The following is a 24,719-nucleotide window of genomic DNA, read 5'->3' as shown; positions in this document are numbered from 1 at the left end:
GCTGAAGGCAGAGGCTTAACGACTGTGCCACCCAGGCGCCCCTCGTGATTTTATTTTTTATGACAAATGGCCATACGGTGATTCTATTAGTTTTTTCATATTTCATTATTTTTTTTAGTGTCCCTCTTTTATTTTGCATTGTTTTATCTTTTATGGCAAAATTGCCTTCAGCCAATAGTTACACAGTGAAAGACGCTTGCGGTAGAGAGGTCTATGGCAAAGATGTTTGCGGCTGAAGCTACCTAGACCCGTGTCCACTGTGAGTGTGGGTGAGGAGAGCACAGCTGGCGGGGTAAAGAGGCGCAAAGTTTTGGAAGGAAATTCAGCAGGGCCTACCAAAAAACTGTATATCAGGACACCTGGGGTGGCTCAGTCGGTTAAGCTGCTGCCTTCGGCTCAGGTCATGACCCTAGGGTCCTGGAATCGAGTCCTGCATCGGGCTCCTTGCTCAGCGGGAAGCCTGCTTCTCCCTCTGCCTCTGCTGCTCCCCCTGCTTGTGCGCTCTCACTCTCTGACCAAAGAAATAAGTAAAATCTTTTAAAAAACAAAACAAAACCAAAAAACCGAACATCTCCCTTGTGACCCAGCCATTCCATTTCTGAGAAAACACCTTTCAGAAATGTTCTCAGATACAAACAAAAATATATTTATAGAAATTGTCTTTGAAACACGGGGTTGCAATTACAAAAATTTGGGAAAAGCCCAAAAGACTAACAGTAGAGTTTGGATGAATAAATACAATGGATTACTACTTTGTTTTGCAGGATACTGGATATAAATTCTATCAAGAGTCAGACTGAAAGCATGATTTCCTCTAAGAAGTCATGAGGATTTAATTTACTTTTCAGTGTCCCCCAGTGAGGAAGGAAAAGTTGAACTTGGATGTCTTAATTGTCAAACACCTTGGGTTTAAAAAAAGGAGGGGTGTTACCTTGGAGAGGGAAACGGTGACCTAGCTGACAACAGACTGACAGCTGATTTCCGTCCACCTCCTTGTCCCCTCTTCACATCCCTGCCTATGTAGGTTGGGGTGGGAGGGGGGCAGGTAAGTTCCACTCCAGCTTTTGAACATTTCAAGGAGAAAGGTCATCAGCTAATGGCTGAGAAGCCAGTGTGGGTAAAATGCAACATTCTTTCAAATATTCTAAAATGCATGGGAACCACAGGGACGCTGCTGAACTCCCGTCCTTCAACATTCATATTGACTGTTTCTCGGAGTTCTGACCCTTGCTCTCACTCGCTTAAAAAAAAAGAAACTGTTTGGGGCTTGGAAGGAAGAAGAGAGTCTGTCTTGCTCTTTGGCCCCAAACTCCCTTAAGACACTGTTAATTGTGGAATTACCTCCAACCAGAGGAACATGGATAAGAGAGAGCGAGTCATGGAACAGTATATACTGAATGTTCCCATCCGTGAACATAATACTAACAATACGTAATGCTATGCTATTTTCCATATTAAAAAAAAAAAAAAAGATCCCAGAAAGGCTTACTCAAAACAATGGCTACGTCCAAGTGTGCGGGCGTTATGTGGCCTCTGGTGTTTTAAGGCACATACAGACGCATATTATTCTCTGTTCCCAGCCAGGTTGGCCCACGGGCTTGCCGGCCTGTCGGTGGGCTCTTGTTTTGATAAGACCTTTGAAGTCTGCCCTGGACCGCTTGTTTTCCGGTTCCCTGGTGGGAGCAGAGAGATCTCACTTATCAACGGAGAGACAGTCACCTGCTAGTGCAAAGGCCCACCTCTTCCCGGAAGCATGTCTCCTTCCCACCTGGGCCTGGTACCCAAGATCCTGATAACTGATCACATTCCCCAGGGAATTCCAGAGCAGTCAGAAAGGCCCGGCTCTCAAGTATCACCTTGTGGGTAACATCTGCAGGTGAACGCCTGGACTTACCGGGAAGGTCAGAGCTGCCGAGGAGCCCTTTGTCACCAAGGGCAGAAAGACCTGTGAGGAATGCTTTGTCTTGGCTTCAGTATCTTTGATATTGGTTTTACATTTTTTATTTCAACATTAATTATTTTCTCTTGTAATTCATTTTATTTGCTTATTTCTCAAGGCCATGAAGGGACTGCTTTCGAAGTGGCAGGATATGGCCATGTTATCTGCCCGGGATGCACCCTTCTGCGAGACGTTCAGGGTGCTTCTTGTTCTAGCAGGAAGGGGAATATTCCAGTGGGATATTGGACTGACTCGGAGGAGGAGATTGGGGGGCAGCTGAACGCTGAGCCTGGATGAGAGTTAGCTGGGTGGGGGCGCCAGCACCTGGAGACCCAGACTGCTGAGCAGCTGGGTGTGAAAGAGAGCATACCGCAAACCTGGGGGCTTGGCCCCGCAGAAATGCGTTCCTTCATAAGAGGCCAGAGATACAGGGTCAAGGTTTCAGCAGGATGGGTTCCCTCTGGAGGCTCCAAGGGACAATGCATTCCACGCCTTTCTCCTAGTTTCTGCTGGTCTCCAGCAACCCTTAGCTTTCCTGGGTCTGCAGATGCCTCACTCCAGCCTCTGCCTGTCTGACACAGCCCTCTTCCCTCTGCGTGCCTCCACGAGTCTCAAATCTGTCTTTCTTTCTAAGGACATCTGCCGTGGGATTCAGGGCCCACTCCAAATCCAAGATGATCTCATCCTGAAGTCTTTAACTTAATTACATCTGTAGAGACTTTTTTCCAAATAAGGTCACATTCCCATGTTTCAAAGGGTTAGGACTTGGTTATATGCACTTGGGGATCATCATTCAGCCCACTGGAAGGAGGGGCCCAGCGAGAGTGAAGACAGTGCTGCTGTCCTTGCCCTTCGGGCACCTGCAGTTGGTCACGGCATGGGGCAGATCTCTCTCTGTCTAATAATTTGCATGATCTCGTATTTGCAAAAGAGCTTCCAGCTCCTGGAGCCTAAATGGCAGCCTTTCAGCCAGTTCAGACCTGGCTGGAAGATGGCATAATGGGGCCCTTTTGCAGAAGACACTGGGGTGCTCAATGGAAGGGGAAATAGAGGGGCACTTTGGGGCAGGTGATCAGCTCCTGAGGACCAAGGGTCTTCTTGAAACTCCTCCTCCTTCCCGTGTGTTGTCACTCCCTGGCCTTGCGTTGGTGCCCCCCCCCCAACCCTCCGGGATAGGAAGGCTTGATTTGGGTTTGTTCAGTGTCCACACAGCTGGAGCCACTGTGTGGCAGTCTCTTTGGGAGCCGGATCATGACAGACAAGGTCTGACCTGCAGCTTGAGTTTCTTAGTGAAACTGAGAGACACAGGGTGATGTGTCTGAGGCCCCATGTGGATAGCAAGGAAGCTTCCATGGGGCACAGCAACTTGGCAGGTGTCACTGAGCAAGATACTCCAGAAATCCTCCCCTCACACCCTCTTTACCAAAGGGGGTAGCCATTTGTTTAAAGATTTTATTTATTTATTTGAGAGAGAGAGAGAGAGAGAGTGAGCTCGTGAGCACAAGCAGGGGGCCGAGGCAGAGTGTGGAGCCTGATGCAGGGCTCGATCTCAGGACCCTGAGCTGAAACCAAGAGTGGGATGCCCAACCGACTGAGCCACCCTGGTGCCCCCAGGGGGTGCCATTTCTATAATTCGGCTGGTGGGGAACCAAGCCAGGAAGCTACTGTTAACTAATTTTCAAAAAGGGAGTATATAAATAATACATATGTATTATAGAAACGTGGGAACATTTGGCAAAAATAAATAAATAAATAAATAAATATCACCTATAATTCCACTCCAAATGAAAGTCATTTAAAGTATTTAGGTGATTATATTTCCATTTTTAAAAACACATGTGTATGCTTGAATATCGTTTAGATTCTTCTGCATGTGCAATTTTATATTCTGAGTTTTCTACTTCATGTGTCATAACACATACAAATGAAAATAAACTGTATACAAAGTGTAGTTGTACGTTAAGAATGATGTTCAACATGTATTATGCGTTTACTGATTACTTTAAAATTTGCATTTATTTTTGCGTCCTTTATAAAAGGAGAGTAACCCTTTGCCTGTATTATTTGTTGCAAATAATTATTCCTAGTTTGGTTGTTCTCCTTTTAATCTTTGATAGTGTTTTTGGTTTTTGTTTTTTTTTTAAAGATTTTATTTATTTATTCGACAGAGAGAGAGACAGCCAGCCAGAGAGGGAACACAAGCAGGGGGAGTGGGAGAGGAAGAAGCAGGCTCATAGCGCAGGAGCCTGATGTGGGGCTCGATCCCAGAACGCCGGGATCACGCCCTGAGCCGAAGGCAGACACTTAACCGCTGTGCCACCCAGGCGCCCCTGATAGTGTTTTTGATCTGCAGAAGTTTATGATTTTGACTAAGTCAAATCTATCATTTTTTTCTTATGTGACTCTTTTCGTTATGGTTTTTTGGTTTCGTTTTGTTTTGTTTTAAAGAAAGCACTAGGCTTAATGTGGAGCTTGGACTCACCACTCTGAGATCAAGAGTTGCATAGTCTGTGGACTGAGCCAGCCAGGTGCTGCTCATTATGGGTTTTATTCTTACGAAGTCCTTCTTCCAAATTTAGTTATATACCTATTTTTTTAGCTTTTTAAAATACTGTTATTTTTACATGTAATGCTTTAATGCATCTGCGAATTATTTTATACTACAGTATAAAGTGTGGGTCTAAACGGGTCCTCCCTACCTTCTGGCCAATTTCTCCAATACCATTTGCTGTATAACCCACCTCTTTTTGTTGGTTTGTGAGCTTTGTTTCTCAAACACAAAATTCATATATTGTTTGGAATGGTTTCAGAGCTTTTTTTTTCTGACTGGTTTGTTCACTGATTCTTGTTGACGCAGACTTGTTTTACTCCGTTAGCTTTATAATACATTTCCGATCTGGCGGAGAAAATGTCCCTTCTTTATCTCAATTATTTTTTTTTTTTTTAAGATTTTATTTATTTATTTGACAGAGATAGAGACAGTCAGTGAGAGAGGGAAACACAAGCAGGGGGAGTGGGAGAGGAAGAAGCAGGCTCCCAGCAGAGGAGCCTGACGTGGGGCTCGACCGTAACGCCGGGATCACGCCCTGAGCCGAAGGCAGACGCTTAACCGCTGTGCCACCCAGGCGCCCCTTTATCTCAATTATTTGTATCTTCCAAAGATATTATAGTAACATTACCTGTCAATTCTCCAGGGAAATATAGCCAGCGAAAATTTACCAGTTTCTATATTCAAATTCTGTCAAATTCTTTTGAATTTTAATCGAAACTATGAAGACTATGAATTACCAGCAGAGAACTGAAGTTTTTTTTCCATAAGCTTTCCTTTCAAGAATGTGGATGTTTCTGTATTTTCTTACATCTTTTACACTGCTTGTAGATCTCATACATTTCTTCTTCGGGACAGACTATTCTCAAATTGCTTTTTGGCTGCCATATTTCCTGCCATCACACCTTCCACCTGGTTATATAGAAATAAAGTAAATAGTAAGTAGAAATTATTGTAAATATCAGTAAATAGAAAAACTTGACCTTTTTGTGGTATTTTGCACACAGGCTCTTTTGTGTTATTAATTCTAAAAATTTTCGACTGATCCCTATTTTCTGGCTGTGAAATTACATTTCCACCAGTGAGAATAATATTGCCTGTCTGGATCTAGATCACGAAAAGATTTCAACCTAAAATGGAGTCAAAGGATATGAAGTGGAGAATCTCACCCATGTGCCCCAGAAAAACAAGACTTAAGAACCAAGAGACTGATTTCCATTAAATGCCTGACTTACAGAGGACAAGACTTATCTCCTGATTAATGAACATCTGCCAAGAATCTCTCCCTATCCTCCAGCCAATGAACCCATTGCTTGGACTCGGGTTGGACTTGCCCTCAATGCACTCCTCTACTGTAAATACAGCCCACTCCAAGCCCTCAGGGGACTCCCCTGTAGCTTGTGTTTCTTGAATTGCAGTTCCTCTGCTATTCCTAGATAAACTCAAATTTCTGGTAATTTGAGCTTGCCTCAGTTTACCCCCTTATTTAGGTTGACGTTCAATGGTGTCAGAAGTGAGATCGGAAAGAGACAACCCTCCAACCCCGGTGGGAAGAGGAGCCTCAGAATCAAGCAAGGTGCCTGCACTGAGCCCCTTGAGCTCCACGCTTTCACGAGTGACATTCTGCTTCCGGTTTTGTGAGTCTCCTCTTGAATTTCAAGCTCCCTCCTTTTGGTTGAGCTCTCTGACTTTTTTTGGGATTTGGATAAGGACAGATTGTCCTTCTGGTGAGTACTCTTTTGGTTTCTGAATTTAGAATGTGCTTGGTTTATGAATTAGAATGTGCTTGGTCTCGATTTAAACTTGTGAATTTTCCTGAGAGCAAGACTAGAACCAAGGCCAATGCGCACGGGTGCTGCTCGAGGACTTGCCACCTTTCTAGGAGAGACAACCATCTCTGAAGCACAACATTACTGTGTAAAGATAAGGTGATCACGGACCAGGAAGTTTCATGTTAGGTCACTCGCCACCAACAAGAAAATTCGGTGCAACAAGGGACACCTGGTGACAGGTCAGATAAATAGGGCAGAAGCCGTCTGTCAGGAGAAAGGTGTATCCCGTGAAAGGCAGGCTGTCAAACAAAACTGACATCTCAACCCCAAGCGTGTCTGCTAGGCTATCTAAGAATTTTTTTCCTTTGCTCTCAGGAAAACTCCAAAAATGGGATCCTAGGCATCTAAATGTTTTAAAGATGGCCCCCTCCTTAGCAACGATGGTTGATTTTATGTTAAAGAAATTATGGTCTTTCCTCATGTGCTTGGACCAATCTTACTGAAGACAACCTAGGACAATGACCATTATGAGGAACATTCCAATTAGACAAGGTCATTTATTTAAACAATGCACTCGGAAGCAAGGGTTCCCAAATCAGAAGAACAGAATGGGACACCTATTTTAATCGACATGTAGAAGCCACCAAAAGCCTTCAAATTTCGAAATGGTTTCATTGAAGTATTCACTGCAAAAGGCAAATGAAGAATTAAAGGCATAAAAGTGACTCAAACAAAAGACCAGGAGACTGATGTCACTCCTACTGCCCCCTCTATGCTTCTCTACGTAGGGACTAGTTCTCCTAGTCCTCCGTCTGGTTGGTCTTTCCACTCTGAAGAGACTACATGACTGTAAACAAAAGTCCGATGTTGACGGTCTCACGGATGCCCCCATGTCCATCCTCAAAGGAGAGCACCCCCCTCATGGGTCCCTCCCAGGGCTGATGGGATCTGAGGGATTTTCTGGTTAACTGCCACCAGTGATTTACCTGAACAGTCAAGGGAAATCTGCAGTTAGTGGAAAATCTTGCCAATCTCTGGTAGCTACCAGAGCCACACTCTCTGCTTTAAACCCTACTTGCTTTGGATCCTGTAGATGGGATCCCAGGAAAGCGGGCAGTGGCCCTCAGAGGGTGAGAATTCTCACGGGGCCAGCTCTCCTGAATGTCTGTCCGTACTGCTCAGGTGAGAGAGCAAGGCAAAATTTCACATTGTCTCTTCCCTTCCAAATCCAAATCCATTGGTTATGGATCTTTTTTCTCCCCCGCCCGGAGTAAGTGTTACTTTCTTGTCTGTCTTGTTTTGTGTCCTGAGAACTTGGCTTGGCAACCATTAGGTTGGGGGCCCCCAAATATGGCCAGACACAAATGTGGGTTGCAACCCCTTTGCTGGCAGGGTCTATTGATGGCCCCCCGGGGAACTTACCAAATAAGGCTTTCTTTCATTTAGTTATCTTTGGGAGTGGCTCTGAATCTTTGGCAGGTATCATCTTTTGCAGTCCTTGCGGGAATGCCTCTTGGGTCCATGGCGTTAATACTGCCAGGAATATTTACTGTTTGTCCTGGCTGAAACCTGACAAGATATTTGAGAGGATTTTTTAAGTAGCTCTATGGTCAGAAGTTGGTCGAATTGCAGGCTGATAAAATCTTATCTACATGTATGCATAGATCTATTTCTATCTCTGTATCTATCTGTGTATCCATCTACCTACCTGTTTACCTGTTATGTATAACTTTTATTTCTATCTCGGGTCTTAATGCGTTGGTTGGAAATGCCCAGAACAATGTTCACCAATTATGAGATAATTGGCTTTATCTTTTATTCCTGTTTTCACCTGGAAGACCTCTGATATTTCACTATCGTGTAATGATGTTTGCAGATTTAAGAGATTTATGGGGTTTTTTGTTTATTTTTGTTTTGTTTGTTTGTTTTATTTTTTCCTGGACCTCAGGTGCAAGCATGTGTTATGTATGTATTTATCCTGGGTGTGTCTCTCTCTCCCAAACTGACCCTACTGATATGTTGGATGTGTATCTTTTTATATGTATTTCTACAAACCCACATTGTTGTTTTGCCCGTTTATATTTCCTTTTTTTTTTTGAGAGAGAGGGAGAGAGAGAGAGAGAGAGAGCGTGCGTGCGAGTGTGCACACGTGCGTGAGTAAAGTGAGGCAGTGCAGGCAGAGGGAGGGGGAGGGAGAATCTTTTTTTTTTTAAAGATTTTATTTATTTATTTATTTATTTATTTATTTATTTGACAGAAATAGAGACAGCTGGTGAGAGAGGGAACATAAGCAGGGAGAGTGGGAGAAGAAGAAGCAGGCTTCCAGCAGTGGAGCCTGATATGGGGCTCGATCCCAGAACGCCGGGATAATGCCCTGAGCCGAAGGCAGCCGCTTAACGACTGAGCCACCCAGGCGCCCCAGAGAGAGAGAATCTTAAGCAGGCTCCACGCCCAGCATGGTGCCAATGAGGGGCTCGATCTCACGACCCTGAGATCATGATCTCAGTCGCAATCAAGCGTCCGATGCTTAACTGACTGAGCCACCCAGGTGCCCCTGCCTGTTTTTCTTAATTCACATAATGTTATTTGGTACACCTCATCTGTGTCTCACTTTTTCCCAACAAACACTGCATTTTTAGGATCCCTCTACATTGCTATGTGTTCATCCGACCAGATGACTCTCATGTGTAAACAATTCTTCAGGGTGTCCCTCGTCTACATTTTATTTGTCCTTCTCCAGGAGCCTTTAACTCTCCGTTACCACGAATAGGGCTGCGGTGGATGCCTCGTTCACGTGCCCTTAAGGAGCCGTGTGAAAACTTCTAGGAGTGGGATTGCTATGTCTTGGCAATACAGACACAGGCCCATATGCCCCCCACCCCCAGCAGAAAATGGGGATGTCCCCACAGCTTCACTACCATTCAGCACTCTAGTCCTCTAATATGTGAAACCCGATTTTAAAAAGCCCTGGGTTTTTTTCAGTGGTTACTTCCATTGATCTAAGTCATATTTTGGATATTATTTATGATAAATACTTTTTAAAATTTTATTTATTTATTGGACAGAGAGAGAGAGCACAAGCAGGAAGAGTGGCAGGCAGAGGGAGAAGCAGTCTCCTCGCTAAGCAAGGAGCCCCATGCAGGCTCGATCCCAGGACCCCAGGATCATGACCTGAACTGAAGGCGGATGCCTAACTGACTGAGCCACCCAGGAGCCCCTCAGATAAATAATTATTATCATGAAAAAGAAATCCCCTCCAATGCCTTGTTTTAGAAAACTTCCCATCAGGATTTCATATAGAAATTGTCAAAAAAATCTTGTTTAAACCCATTGACATGGCTTCCTGACAGGAATAGTTTCTTAATCTCAAATTGCCTTTGATTTCTTAAAATACAATCTACTGGATGTTATGGCGAAGTCATTTAATGTACTTTCACGTTTAATTTGTTGCTTGATATTAAGAAATACTGTGATAGGGGCGCCTGGGTGGCACAGCGGTTAAGCGTCTGCCTTCGGCTCAGGGCGTGATCCCGGCATTATGGGATCGAGCCCCCACATCAGGCTCCTCCGCTAGGAGCCTGCTTCTTCCTCTCCCACTCCCCCTGCTTGTGTTCCCTCTCTGGCTGGCTGTCTCTCTCTGTGTCAAATAAATAAATAAAATCTTAAAAAAAAAAGAAAAGAAAAACTGTGATTTTACGGCTCTAAGTGATTCGGGTGTATTCCTGAGAGTGACCCGGAAAACCCAAAGCGTGTGACTCTTTGTGTCAATCACGGTCAGTAAACTATGGCTTGTCACCTGTTTTCGTATGGCCCAAGAGCCTTCAGTAATGATTTTTACATTTTTAGATGGTAGAAAAAAGATCTAGAAGAGTCACACTTCATGGCACGTAAAAATTATATGAAATTCAAATTCAGCGCCCATAAATAAAGTTTATTGGAACAGAGCCGTGCTCATCATTTGCTGATGTGTCATCTATGGCTGCTTTCTCACTCACTCTGCTCAGAGTTGAATAGTTGCAACAGAGGTCATGTGGCCCACAAAGCTGAAAATATTCACCATCTGTCTCTTTACATAAAAGCTTTGCCAAACACTGATATGCATTATTTATTTATTTATTTATTTATTAAAGATTTTATTTATTTATTTGACAGCGAGACAGCCAGCGAGAGAGGGAACACAAGCAGGAGGAGTGAGAGAGGAAGAAGCAGGCTCATAGCGGAGGAGCCTGATGTGGGGCTCCATCGCAGAACGCTGGGATCACGCCCTGAGCCGAAGGCAGACGCTTAACCGCTGTGCCCCCCAGGCGCCCCCTGATATGCATAATTTAATCAACAAACGTTTATGGAGAAAGTACCGGTGAAGAACACACTGTTCTGGTCCCTGCGGGTGATTACTGTCATAACGGGGAGAAGCCGTAAGTGACCGAGGTCACAGGTGACAACTGCTCGGATAGGATAACATGGGGGGCTCGAGGGGCATACAGCAGAAGCCTCTGAGCCACACTGGAGAGATGAAGGAAAGCTTCTCAGAGGGGGTCACATGGAAGCAGAGACCTAGAGAGTGAGAAGGAGCTGCCACGTGAAGACGGGTGAGGGGAGGCTGGAGGTGGCAGGAAGAATATTCTGGGCAGAGAGAACAGCATGCCCAATGACCAGAGGGATCCTGGCTTGTTGAAGGAACTGGGAGATGTTTGCATCCTCATTTGCATTATGGGCTTATTTGTAGTTAAACCGCGTTTAGTTTGCATATGAATAAATGATTGCTGATGTAGGGCTTTTAGTGATGTAAGCCAAGAAGGGGGAAGTGAAAGCATTCATTGATTGGTTCAGTCACTCATTCATTCAATCAGTGTTGACTGAGCTCCTTCTCAGGGCTGAGCACCTGGCTAAGTTCTGAGGACACAGGAAAACCTGAGGAGGTCCCTGTGGTCAAGGTGCTCTCATCTAGTAAGGAAGCCAGATAGAAAAATAATTTCCACAGGTATGGGGAGTGCCCATAAGACCATGTCAGGGGGACCTACACCATTTCCTACCCTCTTCTCCCTGGCCACCTAGTCACTTCCCCAGCCTCCCTTGCAGCTAGGGATGGACATACAATCAGTTTTGGCCAACAAGACATAGAAGAGAAATACTGAGAAGTGTCTGGGAAAGCTCTTAAGATTAAAGGCAAAGCCACACATGACACCATCACTTTGTGCCTCTTGCCTACCTTTGAATTTGAATGTGATGGTGGTACAGTGGGATTTCTGGCAGCCATCTTGTGACCATGAGGTGATGGTCCTTGGCATCCTCAAGCTGCTGCAACAAACCTGGAATTACCGACCTTCAGGGACTCCCAGTCGGATGAGATCATTACATGGCAACATTGTTTAAGCCAGAGGTTCTCACCTGGGCGTGATTTTGCCCTCCAGGAGCTATTTGGCAATGTCTGGGGACATTCTGGGGTTTTGCTACTGGAAGGCGGTACTCCTGGCCTCTAGTGGGTAGGGGCCAGGATTGTTGCTAAACTTCCTACGATACGGAGGACAGCCCGCACAACAAACAACTATCTGGTCCAAAATGTCCGTAGAGCCAAGGTGAGAGATGCTGGCTTAAGCCATTGTTGACCAAGTATGTTCATTACTGATACAGAGAATGTGGAAGGCTGGCCAGAGCCACAAGAGGGGGAGCGGGCCGATGCCTTAGGACGTGGGAAAGAGGAGTGCGGGGAGTTATTCCAGCTGGCCTCACTCCCACAGCACTGTTAGGGTTGACATAAGTTCTGTGGGAGAGGTGTGGTCCCTACCCCTCAGCTGAGACCTCATCGGGGGCTCCTTTACACCCGGTGTGGCCACCGCCCGAGTCCCTTACTCTGTGGCCCAGGCTGGTGCCCATGGGAATCACTTCCTCGAACTTCCCCGGCAGTTCTGCCAGGTTGGAGTCATTTATTCCCATTGTACAGCTATGAAAACCGAGGTTCAGAAGAACAGTGGCGTGACGGTTAATGACATGTTTGGAGACTGACTGACAGGTTTTCTTCTGCCATTTAGCCGTGTCACTTAAGCATTTTATCTTTTTGGGTGTCATTTTCCAGATCTGTAAAAGAACAAAATCTACTTTATAGACATTATCAATAATAAGTAAGTAACACACACAAAAGCTCTTAGTACAAGGCCTGACATACAGTAAACATTTCACGACCGGCCGTTGTTGGCATTACTATTCTAGAATGCCCACGGCAGGCGAGGAGCTGGACTGCAGTGCAGCTCTGTCCCAAGTCAAAGCCAGGCCCTCACGACGGGCACCTGAGTTGCCCACTTGCAGTGGGGACCCAGAAACAACTGAGGGAGGGGAGATTCTGGGAGCCACTGGAGGGACAGGAAAAAGTCCCCGAGGCAGGGAAGTGTGGAGGGGGATTGAGATTCCTTGAACACTTAAGGCACGAGACCCAAATTCAGTCATTTTTGCGCAGAACTCAAAAGAAGTTCTGAGACTGCCTTCTGGCCTGGGGATTTTGGTCCTTGGTCCCAGCCTGGCTTGGCAAAGTGTGAGGTCACAGGGTTCAGTTACCTGTTATGGAGGAGAGAGGAGAGGGAAGAAGACCTCTCTCCAGGAAGCTGGGTAAGTGGAAGACGCAAACGGGCTTGGGGCTGGACTTTGAACTGGTGGATTCCAGGCAGAGGGTGCGGCCCTGGGAAGGAAGCACGTCCAGGCCCTCGCTCTTTGCGCTTGGCACTCACCATTGCCACCATGCAAATTCTCTCACTGGGATGGCGGTTAGATTTCTGGGAATGGGCGTTCCAAACTCAGACCGATTCCAGGGAAAACTCTTCTGTTAAATTGGTCACTCGGAACGGCCCCTCCGCTGGCTCCCGAGACTGGCACACTCCCCTCCACCCTCCCCTCTTCATTCGATACCTTCATTTTCTCTTGAGACCAAGTTTATCTTCTGGGTCCCCGTGCTGCCTACAACGCGGGCCGCACAAGAGGGTAGATGGTCTTTCTAAACAAACAAATACACAGACTCTCAGGGGAAAAAAGTTCTCCATTTTGAGAATATGCCCCCGTTTTTGCAAGTTTTTGAGTTTGGGGCTGTGGCAAATAGTGCTGCTAGAAGCTCTCTCCCACATGTTGCTTTGGGGGGGCAGGTGCATGTGTTTCCATCGCGTGTGTATCTGGGGACGGAGGTGCCGGGTCAGACCGTGGGTGTCTGCTTGGCTTTAGTAGACATCGCCACTCAATTTTCCAGAGTGGCTGCACCCAGTTTCCACTCCGCCCCCCGACCCCCTGCCCCCGGCAGCTGAGGAGAGTTCTGGGCCCCCCACAACCTCTCTGACACTTGGTATTGTCGGTCGGAGAGTTTACAACCGCACTACAGGCCAGAGTATGGCTGAGACATGAGAGAGAACAAAACCAGCCGTGAAAGAAAACATGCCCTCTGGTTCCCGTGTCCATAAAGCCCCCAAAATGGGGGCACCTCAGTGGTACAGCGGTTAAGCGTCTGCCTTCGGCTCAGGGCGTGATCCCGGCGTTGTGGGATCGAGCCCCACATCAGGCTCCTCCGCTAGGAGCCTGCTTCTTCCTCTCCCACTCCCTGCTTGTGTTCCCTCTCTCGCTGGCTGTCTCTATCTATGTCGAATAAATAAATAAAATCTTTAAAAAAAAAAGCCCCCCAAATGGGCAAAATAAGTTCTTAGAAGTCCCGGTTGGTGTACCCATGAGAAGCACGAGGAAGGCTCCCGACTGCCGGACTCTGTTTCTTGATCTGGGTGCTCGTTCTACAAGTTTGTTCTCTTTGTAAAAGTTCTGTGTGGTTATGATAGGTGTACCTTCCTGTATGTGATACTTAAATGAAACTTTCTAAAAATGTTCTCTCTCACCTTCCCCCTCTCCCTCCCTCGGTCGTCTTTCATCACAGCACTGATTGGGAACTGTCCCTACCAGAGTCCCCTCCATGGCCGGACGACCTGTACAGGGGCACAGGGCTTGCATTCGGAAAGGCCTGCGACTGGTTTCATGCTCTGCTGTCTCTGTCTTGAAATAATTGGCACTTAAAAAAAAACTATTTTATTTATTTGAGAGAGAGAAAGAGCGACATGATCTGGGGGAGGAGCAGAGGGGGAGGGAGAAGAAGACTCCCTGCTGGGGCTCGATTCCCACAACCCTGAGATCATGACCTGAGCAGACAGCAAGAGTCAGCCTTTAACCGACTGAGCCACCCAGACGCCCCTACTTAGGACTTTTTGAACAAGGGGCCCTTTGTTCTCATTTGCCACTAAGCCTCACACATCACGAATGTAACCTGGCCTGACCTCAGGCCCCTGCCAGTGTCTCCCCGAAGACCTCTGTCCAACGCTTGGTCTTTGATGGGCACAGGGCCAGGGCTAGGTTGCCCCTCTGCCCCTCTGATGCCCATAACGGCCCCATCCTGCTCTCCCTCCTGTGAGAACCTGGGATTGTATGTACCCGCGGATGGACTTCCTGGGTCATCGGGTAGGTTTGCAGACAATGCCCCCCTGGCTCTTCCCCTGCTCTTCCAGCTGCTTTTTTTTTTTTAAATTGTGGTAAAATATACATAACATGAAATTTACCATTTTAACCATATTTTAAGTCTACAGCCCAGTGTCATTAAGTACATTCACTTTGTTTTACAACCAGTCTACCAGCCATCTCCAGATCTCTTTCATGTACCCAAGCCGACACTCTGTACCCAAGAAACAATACCCCCTATTCCATCCCACCTAGTTGTTCGATGTTTCTGTGTGTCCCTCTTCCCAACTACACCGTGAATCCCAAGACGGCTGGGCGGGGCTTATTCACCTCTAATAAGAAAGAGTAGCAGGATGCCCAGGGGCCGGGAGACAAGGCTAAGAAAACACAGTTTCATTAACAAAAGAAAAGAAAAAGTTGGAGGGAGGGGGATGTCATTTAACCCTTGTTTGAAGCCTGAGTCAGCTCTTGGACTAATCAATCCTCTAAACTCCGTGTTGAGACAGTGCCCAGCACACAGCTGGATCCCAAACCTATTTGCTGGCAGAATGGATAAAACGTTAGTAACCATGCTACCAATAATAAAATATTGACCCTTTATTGAGCACTTACTAGGTGCTAGGCATTCTTAATATGCAGAAAGGATGGAAGGGCACCTGGGTGGCTCAGTTGGTTAAGCCTCTGCCTTCGGCTCAGGTCATGGTCCTGGGATCGAACCCGGTGGCTCGGGCTCCCTGCTCAGGAGGTGTCTGCTTCTCCCTCTGCCTCTGCCTCCTCTCCCTTGCTCATGCTCTCTCCTGCCCCCCCAAATAAATAAATAAATCTTAAAAAAAAAAAAAAAGGATAGAGAAAAGGGCCTGGCACTCAGTACGTTTTTCTTCTTTTCCTCAGGAACATTATCACATTTAGCCCTACAGTCACCCTCTAAGGTGACTACTTTGTTTTTGAATGAGAAACAAGCTCAGAGATATTGTGTCCCTTGCTAGAGGTCACACAGCTGGCATACGATACAGTTCCAGGTCGGGTGCCTCCAAAGCATGGTGCTTTGGATATTTACTTTGCAATGCCTCCCCGCCTCAATTAACCAAAACTGGATTTCTGACGAGTTTTGCTTTTTTTCAATAAAACTGGTTTTCCTTTTTTGGATTATAAACATGTATAAACTCTCACAAAAACAAAAAAAATTCAGGCATTACAGAAAGTGAAAATGTGAATTTTTAAGACTTCTTAGAATGTTCTGTTAACATTCACGGCGACCCTCTCCAAAGGTGGTGGGTTTTGGAAAACATGCCCCTTATCAATTCCTCCTTCTCAGTTTGTCCTCCAACTCCAGGAATATATGTGTTGCGTTCAATGACCTTTCTTTTTAGATCTTTCCTTCTCTGGGGAAGCCTGAGGGTGGAGGGGATAAAACACCTCCTTCTTCTCCCGGCACCCCCCCCCCACCTGCTTTTCCCATAAGGGCTTGCTTTCTCTTCCGTGGCCTGGCTTTCCTCCAGCTAGGTTCAAGGTTGTATTCTGGTATTGGTTTCTTGTTGATATTTGGATGCAATAGGGAAGTTGTCAAACGAAACTGTTTTTTTTCCCCCCAGGTAGCTGAGGTCAGCCTCCTATCGCTGGAGGAGCCGGAAGCGGCCCTGTGATAGGACGGGGCAAGGCCATAACCTGCAAAGGTTGACCTTCAGCTCTCTGGGTTGGCCGCCTGTGAGCTCAGCTCCTGGGAGTTACGATATAAATGTGACCATGACCAAAATACCTTCTGAGACACTGGAAATTGGCAGCAGCGATAGCCGCATCTTCTCCCTGGGCGAGCTAGGGGGATTACCCACTGGGTCCAACTTCCAGCCGACAAGAAGTGGTACCCAGACGCTGCAGGGATTCCCGACGCAGAGTCCCTGGCCTGGAGATCCTGGCCAGGCGTGTCCTGAGACAGCAGGGACTTCTGTGGTCTGAGGTTAGTTGAACAATTCTCTCTCCTTAGGGGACTGGAGTAGTGGGTATCTTGGGGTCCTGCACGTAGGGGCAGACCCATGACTCAGACTCTGGGTCGAACCCCAATTCTGCTTCTAGCTTGTTGGGCTTTCCCTAGGCCTCAGTTTCTTCAACTCTAGAAAGACGGAGCCGTCTTCAGTGAAGTAATCTCCAACGGTGTCATGCAAAGAGCTCTGAACAAGCTTGGACTTAAAAGCTCTGAGTTCAAGTCCCAGGCCTGCCACTTCGTAGTCCAGCAACACTGAGTGAGGAAGTTCCCCTTCTTGGGCCTCAGTTTCCTCATCTATAGAATGGGAACAGCATTACCTACCTCTCCTGCTTGTTTCTCTGTTGAACATTGTAGAGGTCAAGTTATAGACTTTATGTGAAGGTTCATAGTAAAGGGAAACCTCACATAAACAGGAGGTGTTGTCATTACCCATGGCTTGATTCAATTTCCATCAGTTTAAAGTTCTTGAAAGTTAGTCCAAGGCCAGGGAGATCTTATGAAGAGTTCTGGTGGTCCGCTGCTCTGACAGCAATTTGAGAGGGATGAGAGTATCGCATTGCCTGTGGTCCTGGATAGAGGACATGACGGGGTGGGGACGGGATGGGGCGTCAACAAAGCACAGTCTAGTATGATATGGAGGGGAGTGGTGGTTATCGTAGGAGTTTTCCAGCTTTGGGAATGTTGACCCCCCTACCCCTGCCCCAGTTCTGCCCCACTGCTGTATCATAGTGCCAGAAGTCCCACCATTAGGCAGTTCTTATGGAAAGATCCATAAGAGAGGCAAATGCCCAGCCTTTTGGAAAGCAGGCACCAGGCATAAAGTGTGTTTGGTGGTGCCGATAAGGAACAGGCAGATGGTCAAAGTCCGCCCCTTTACACAAGCTGTCACCCCCAGCCATGCCATGGGGCTGCCGTGTGGTCTGAGGCTTCATGCAAAGATCCCATCAGGCTCTGCTGGGGTTGGGCCCTGGCTGGAGCCCTTGTCCTGGCTTAGGCCTCACGTTTTGAAGTGGAAAGGAGCGGCAGGTGAATACCCAGGGAAGGGTGCCCAGGAGGGGTCTAGAGACCATGTGATTTGAGGTGACTGGAGTGATCAGGGTGATGGACTGGGACAGAGAAGACTCAAAGGGCGACAAGGCCTCCCCTTGGGTGTGAAGGGCTGCCGCTGGTGACGTCAGCTCTGTCTAAGGAGGACCTCCCTTAAGATACGGGCTGGCTGACTGTGGAATGCTCTGCCTTGAGGGGTGGTGAGCTCCTGCTGGAGAAGATGTTCCAACACGGGTTGCAAGTCCACCTGCCAGGAATGTGGCCTAGAGGGGTCCTTTATAAGAGGTAGGGCTAGGTCCTTCTCAGGTCCCTTCTGGCTCCTGGAACCTATGAGGGACCGCAGAAAGGAAAAGAAACACTTTGAATTGTCACATCTAACACCCGAGAGGTGGGCACGGGAAGAGGACGGGTCTAGTGTTGAAAAAATAGATGACTGCCTCGCCCTCCTCTTGAGTCTGGCCAGTGCAGTGGAGGGACTTCCCCAAGGAGGCCTCTCACTACACTCATGTGGGGGGCGTGTGAGCTTCGGATGGCACCTACACCACTGTGAGAGCCCAGGTTGAAGGCTTTGAACTTGGACGGACGCAGCTCCCACACCGGGAGTTTGGAGCGTCCATGGGGCCATTTATAACAGTGAGAAGCAAGAGTGACCTCAGGGTGCAGCCCTTGACCCTCCAGCCTCCTGATGGGTTCTCGTCCAGGGGTCTGTGAGCCCCTCCCGGTGTTTCAGTCTTTGCCTCTGGGGCACAGATGTCTGTGTGTGTGTATGTGTGTGTGTGTGTGTGTGTGTATATATTTACGGAAGGCCACTCGGTGTAGGAGAGAGAAGGAAGGATTTAGAATTCAAGGAGATGGATTCAAACCCCAACTCACTATGCTTCCCTGCAGTGGGTGCCCAGGCAAGTCTCTCGACTCTTCAGAGACTCAGTTTCCCACCACCAGCCTGTCGGAGTCACACGGCCGTGGCTTTGAATCTGGGCCCGAGTCAAAGGGCATTCTGGACGCTCTGTGGCAGCTCACGGGGGACTGAATTTGTGCATGTCTGTGTATTGCTTCTTTGTTCTACAAACGCCGAGAACTCCCCAGGCAGGGTGGACCCAGCTGGGAACCAGGCAGGCTCAGGTCCTCGCTGAACTTAGGGGGCGGGGAGACGCGGTGGTGTATGGTGGCAAATAGACTCAATTACTCCCTTGCATTTGGTTTAAGATAACATGGTGTTATGAATCCACATAGGTTTATATGTGTTAGAGTGTGTTTCTGTGACCCATGAACGTGTGAGCCCATTCGGACTGCCGTGGCCCCCAAACTGGGCGGCTTAAACAACCAGCCTTTATTCCTCACAGTTCCGGAGACTGGAAGCCTAAGATCAAGGCGCCAGGAGATTTGGCGTCCCGTGACAGCCTCTATGGATGGCCACCTTCTCAGTGTGCCCTTCCACAGTGGAAGGGGCGAGGGAGCCCATCTCTTTCATGATGCTCTGCTCTCATGACCTAATCACCTCCCAAAGATCTCACCTCCCAATATTGAGGTGAGGATTTAATATACGAACTTGGAGGGGGGCACAGACATTCAGCCAATGGCAATGAGTGTCTGTGCGGTGTTCACCCTGAGCCCCCCCCATCCCTCGGAATGGCCAGCTGTTTGTTGACTACCTGTTGTGTGAAGCACAGGGGTGGAGACGGGGGGGCCCCAGAATCCCTCTGTGAACTGATGCCAGAGCCGTTACACTGTCCTGGAGCCGAAGGAATACATTAGCCAATGGTGCTCAGATGAGGTCAGCGGATCACGCAGACAGTAAAACAAAAACGGCAGCACGCTTAGAAGAAGCTGGCAAACTTCCTGCTCCCTAGTCACTCGAGGCCAGCTCTGCGGGCTTTCTCTGGTAGTTGTTGTTGTTGTGAACACGTCACCCACCTGTATCACGTCTTATCAGAAGTCCTGTGAATTGCACCTCACTTGGGGTTTCGGAGCAGGCTTGGGTTTTGTTCCAAAGTCCGCTTTCTGCCAAGGCCGTAAACGAGTTTACGAGAGCAGCTGGAGTTCCCTGCAGTAAGGGTCTGCCGCCGGCTCGGGGTTCCTGGTCTGGACGTACATCCAGGACAGGGTGGTATTCCCCGACAGGCCAAGTGTGGGCGGACCCCCAGGCAGAGCACGGAGCATGGAAAAGAAAGGAAGGAAAGAGAAAGTCTTGCTTGGCTGAATTCTAGATAGGCAGAATTTGACAATTAGAAATTCTGGAAAGATTTAATTTCAGTGCACATAGAATTTGGGATGTGTGTGTGTGTGTGTGTGTGTGTGTGTGTGTGTGTGTGTGAGAAAACACAATCCTCCCAGGGCTTAGAGAGTTTAAAAGTCTGAGGATACATTGGCCAAAGGGAGGCTCTTCTGGGGTGTCTCCAGGGGGCTGGTGGGCTTGGCCCCCCTGGGCCAGCCACACTCTCTCCGCTCTGGGGGCTGGCGTTGGCAGACAGGATCTTGGAGCCCTTCAGAGGAGTGCTGGCCAGAGAGGTGGGAGGAGGCCGGGCTGAGCTGGATCGCAGCCGCCCAGGAGGGAAGAGTTGCAAGGAAGCTGAGTGGCCATGTGAACACGGTATTGAATGCTGTAGCCCCTTAAGGGAGGATGAGGTCCCTTGATTTGGAATGAGGAGGCCTTGGGAGATCCTGGAGTCTCTCTTCTCTGGGGGACAGCCGGCTTCTGGGGCTGCGGCAGCTGGGGTTCTCCCTCGCCTCCTTCCGGACTCAGGGCACTGTCGTTCTGGGGAGGGGGTCGCCAAATCAAGGCAGTTGTCTTGAGAAAACATCAAGAAGGACACCTTGTCTGGTGGAATTGCACTGATACACTCAAGAGAAGTGGCCGCGTGTCCTTCGAATGCAGCGGGAGGACACTGCGACAGTCAGCAGTGGTGGAAACTGTTTCCATAGCAATGACAGCTTTTAAAGATGACTGCGCCTCTTTTCCCATTAGCTGGGAAGGATGCACCGACCCTCCCTGTGATGCCCCTTCCCTCCCCCCTCCCCCCTGCCAGAGCCAAGTTAGCGCAGGAAGAAGAGGGGCTGAGCTGAACAGGGTGTTCTGTTGTGTTCTGTTGGTTTGGTGGTTTTGTTATTGAACAGCTTCTCGGCCAACCCCATCCAATGTGCCCTGACCACAGGAACACATGGAAAAATCAGAGAGAACCCTGACACCATTCAGTAAATATTTCTGTCTCAACTTGCTTGGAGCTTAAATTAAATAGACCTTCAATCTAAATTTATCTTCTCTTAAGACTGTGTGTGGCTCTCGGGAATAGACCATTACCGCCACCACCACTTACTGTGGTGCCCATTTGAAGAAGACCAGAGCATTCTCTCCAAGTGCACAGCGTACGTCTCGTTCCGTCCATCCCTGGCACCGAGCATAATTCCTGGTACCTGGTGGGTGCTTATTGAATGCTGTTGAAAGATGTAAATGAGAAGAAAGGAAATATTTTCTTCTATGATTTCTTCTGCTTATCCCACCCCACTCCGCATTTCAAAAGCACGACCATAGGTTTCCCAGGCTTTCGAGAGCATTCGTTAATTTCCATATAAGGTACAGGCACAGAATGCTAAAGTTCTTGTGTAACTCAGATGTTCCTTTATTTTTTTTATTATAATCATATTTTTTATTATATCATGTTAGTCACCATACAGTACATCCCTGGTTTTTGATGTAAAGTTCGATGATTCATTAGTTGCGTATAACACCCAGTGCACCATGCAATATGTGCCCTCCTTACTACCCATCACCAGTCTATCCCATTCCCCCACCCCTCTCGCCTCTGAAGCCCTCAGTTTGTTTCTCAGAGTCCATAGTCTCTCAGGCTTCATTCCCCTGATTACCCCCCCTTTCTTTATCCCTTTCTTCTCCTACCGATGTTCCTGTTCCATTAAACCACAGATAAAGCCTTCCAAATTACCTGCTTCCTCCCCAGCCCTTTTGCTCATTTCCTCCAAGACCATCCATGTGTGGACGCCCAGCGTGCTACTGGTACCCGGGGCCCCTGGCCACCCTTCCCAGTCCCTCCTCCCCAGACCCGTGCTTGAAGGAGGGAAGACATCCTGAATGTTACGGTCACCTTCAAATCTCTCTGTATTTCCCCATGCCTGTCCTCTCTCTCTGTGAATTTTCTTCATATTCACATGGATCCCCGCACATCTGAAATTGCAGTTATAGATCGTTATTTGCACCTCTAAGCTGGACATGTGATAGAGCACATTTTAAAGTAATGAATTAGCGGCCCCTGGGTGGCTCGGTTGGCTACGTATTTGCCTTCGGCTCAGGTCATGATCTCAGGGTCCTGGGATTGAACCCTGTGTTGGGCTCTCTGCTCAGCGGGGAGCCTGCTTCTCCCTCTCCCTCTCTCTGCCTGGCTCTCTCTCTGTGTGTCAAACAAATAAATAAAATCTTTAAAAAAATCAAGTAATGAATTAGTTGGTAAACGCAGGACCTGTGATGTAAATACATAATTCATGAATATGTAATACACTAAATAATATTTAGTAAATGCATGATAAGGCTATAATTACAGACTAGAACAGACAGTTCATGTTTCTAAACTCCATAGGAATCTCTGGGGGTTCAGATTGGGGATTCAAGACCATATTTTATTTTTCTTTTAACTTCCACCAAAGGACAAAGGGTTTCTGAACAACTCTGAGAGAATTGGAAAACCACAGGAGTTTTGGATTAAAGACAGGCAAATTAGGTGCACTGCTCACAGCCTGGCCTGCTTAACATGCTGCCCAGGAGGAGATGATTCTTTCCGTCATCTTTTCCATCGGCAGCTGCTTCCTTCTGGATGGAGAAAGGAAGGGCCCCACCGTTCTGAGATGGGAGCAGTCCAGATTTGTTTACTTTATGTTAACCACACACCTAAAAATAACTTATTTATTGTATAGTTTACTAAATGTTTGTGTTCTACATTTATTCATTTATTGAATGAGTGCTTATTGGGTGCTAGGTGCTCAGGATACAAGACCTCGCAAAACAGACGGAAGGAAGAGAGACTCAGACGATAACAATGACACGCACAGAGGAGTGACACTGCGTAGCATGTAAAGGGAGAGAGGATGTGCTCATGGGGGGTGCACAGGGAGGGCCTCTCTGGGAAATAATATTAGAGCAAAGCCCTGAAGGAAGTGAGGGAATAGACCATTAGAATGTTCTAGAAAGAGGGAAGAGCCCGTGTGAAGGCCCTGAGGCAGTGAGCAGGGCTGTGTGAGTGGAGTCAGTGATGAGGGGGTGGCGAGAAGGGTAATGGGACCAGGTTGTACAGGGCCTTGCTGGCTACTGTAACGACTTTGACTTTGACCCTGAGTGAAAGAGGAGCTGTTGGAGGCAAGAGCGTGATGTGCTCTAACTTAGGGTGAGTCCCCGTGCCTGCTGAGGGGAGAAGCTGGGAGGAGGACAAGAGCAGAGCAGGGGGACCAGTTGGGAGGTGACTGCAGTAGCCCAGGTGAGCAGAGCTGGGGCCTAGACCAGGTGAGCAGAGCTGGGGCCTAGACCAACCCAGGGGGTGGTGGAGGAGGTGGGGAGACGGGTTGGGGTCTGGACGTGCTTTACGGAACCCACAGTCTTTGCTGATGAATCATATGTGGGGAGTGAGAGAAAGCAAAGGGTCAGGGATGACTTCAAATTTTTGGCCCAAGCGATTAGAGGAACAGCGTTGCCATTTACTGAGCTGCCTTGTGAAAGAGTCGTACAGCCTGTGAGATAGACAGGCAGGTCGCAGGCATTTTTCAGATGAGGACAGGGGTGCGTGCACTGCCCAAAGTCCCGAGGGGCAGGACCTGGCCCCTGGCTCCTGCTGTATTAGTTTCCTACCGCTGCTGTAACAAAATGCCACAAACTCAGAGGTTTCGGAACAACACGAATTAATCACCCTGCAGTTCTGGGGGTCAGAAGTTCACAGTCAGTCTCAGTGGACTAAAAGCAAGGTGTTGGCAAGGCCCTGCTCCTTCTGGAGGCCCTGGGGGAGTTGCGGACCAGCTATGACACCTGGGGCATGACCTCCATGGTTTAGTTTCCTCCGCTGGAAAATGGGGACGAGGATAGCTCTCCCTCCTGGGACTGTTGAGGAATTGAAACGAGACAACAGCTTTGATTGTCACTCACAGGAATGGGTAGGGCGGCTCGGAGCACGGTCAGCACTGCTCGCCCCGGGCCGCCGCGTCTCTGGTAGGTCTCCTGTAAGACAACTGTTTGCTTTGTTCGTAGTGCCATGGAACATCCACGGGGCCCGAAGAAGCCTCTATCAGGGAGGAGAGCCAGGTCTCTGGACAGGTCACACGGCCCCAAGAAGGACTCGGAGTCATGGGACTGCCAGTGCCTTTCCTTGCCAGTGCTCACCAGCCCCTCCAGGCGGGTGCTGCACCGGACGGCCAGCGATGGGACCAGATGTCCCCAGAGCCTAGCCCGGTCTGTGGAGGCTCAGGGCGCCATGGCCATAGCCCTCAGCCCAGAGGAGACCAGGGAGTTTCTCGCCAGTGACCAGAGGCCTCCACCAGACACCAAGAGGGACAGGGCCCAGAGGCGGAGCCAGCAGGGTTGGCTGAAGACCTTTCTAAACTTCTTTCTGAGGACAGGCCCTGAGGAGCCTAAAGAAAAGGGCAGCCGCAAGGCAAAGTGGAAGGAGGGCCTCCCCAAGCCCGCAGAAACCCCTGAGACCCCGGGGGACACAGTTCCTAGGAAGAAATCCCACGACAAGAAGGCCAGCCGCAAGAAACAAGGTCACAGGAAACATGTTGCTGAGGAAAACAAGGGGGCCCAAGATCAGGAGGCCGAAGGCCAAGAGACAGGGCTGCCCGAGATGGCGGCTGGCCCGCGCTCCGAGGAGGCTGACCTGGGCCCAGCACCCAAGGGTGAGCAGACTGTGCCTGGTATCCCCTCTGCCCCACCCCCAAGGGCTAGGGTACTTTCAGCCGGCTCGTCAAACCTCTCCA

At 48.4% G+C, this 24,719-nt stretch overlaps 1 protein-coding gene across 5 annotated transcripts in view; it reads left to right on the top strand.

Moving 5' to 3' along the window:
* The window catches only part of BNIP5 (BCL2 interacting protein 5), a 46,842-nt gene that overhangs the window by 10,014 nt on the left and 12,109 nt on the right, over positions 1 to 24,719 (top strand). For 2 of the 5 annotated variants that reach the window (XR_004625462.1, XR_004625460.1), the window contains exon 4: positions 5,495 to 8,327. Coding sequence is in view for 1 of the 5 variants with exons in the window: in XM_019794239.2 (XP_019649798.1) it covers positions 23,999 to 24,638 (640 nt within the window). In the remaining 4 variants the exon portion in view is untranslated. Of the gene's footprint in view, positions 1 to 1,580; positions 4,118 to 5,494; positions 8,328 to 16,320; positions 16,683 to 23,994; positions 24,639 to 24,719 lie in introns of those variants that run through there. The other 3 variants (XM_019794239.2, XR_004625463.1, XR_004625461.1) reach the window with 3 other exon arrangements.

The sequence above is a fragment of the Ailuropoda melanoleuca genome, chromosome 5 (assembly GCF_002007445.2).
Source record: "Ailuropoda melanoleuca isolate Jingjing chromosome 5, ASM200744v2, whole genome shotgun sequence".
Classification (NCBI taxonomy): Eukaryota; Metazoa; Chordata; class Mammalia; order Carnivora; family Ursidae; genus Ailuropoda; species Ailuropoda melanoleuca.
Note: the sequence above shows the minus strand (reverse complement) of the source record. Positions and strands in the feature narration are given on the sequence as shown.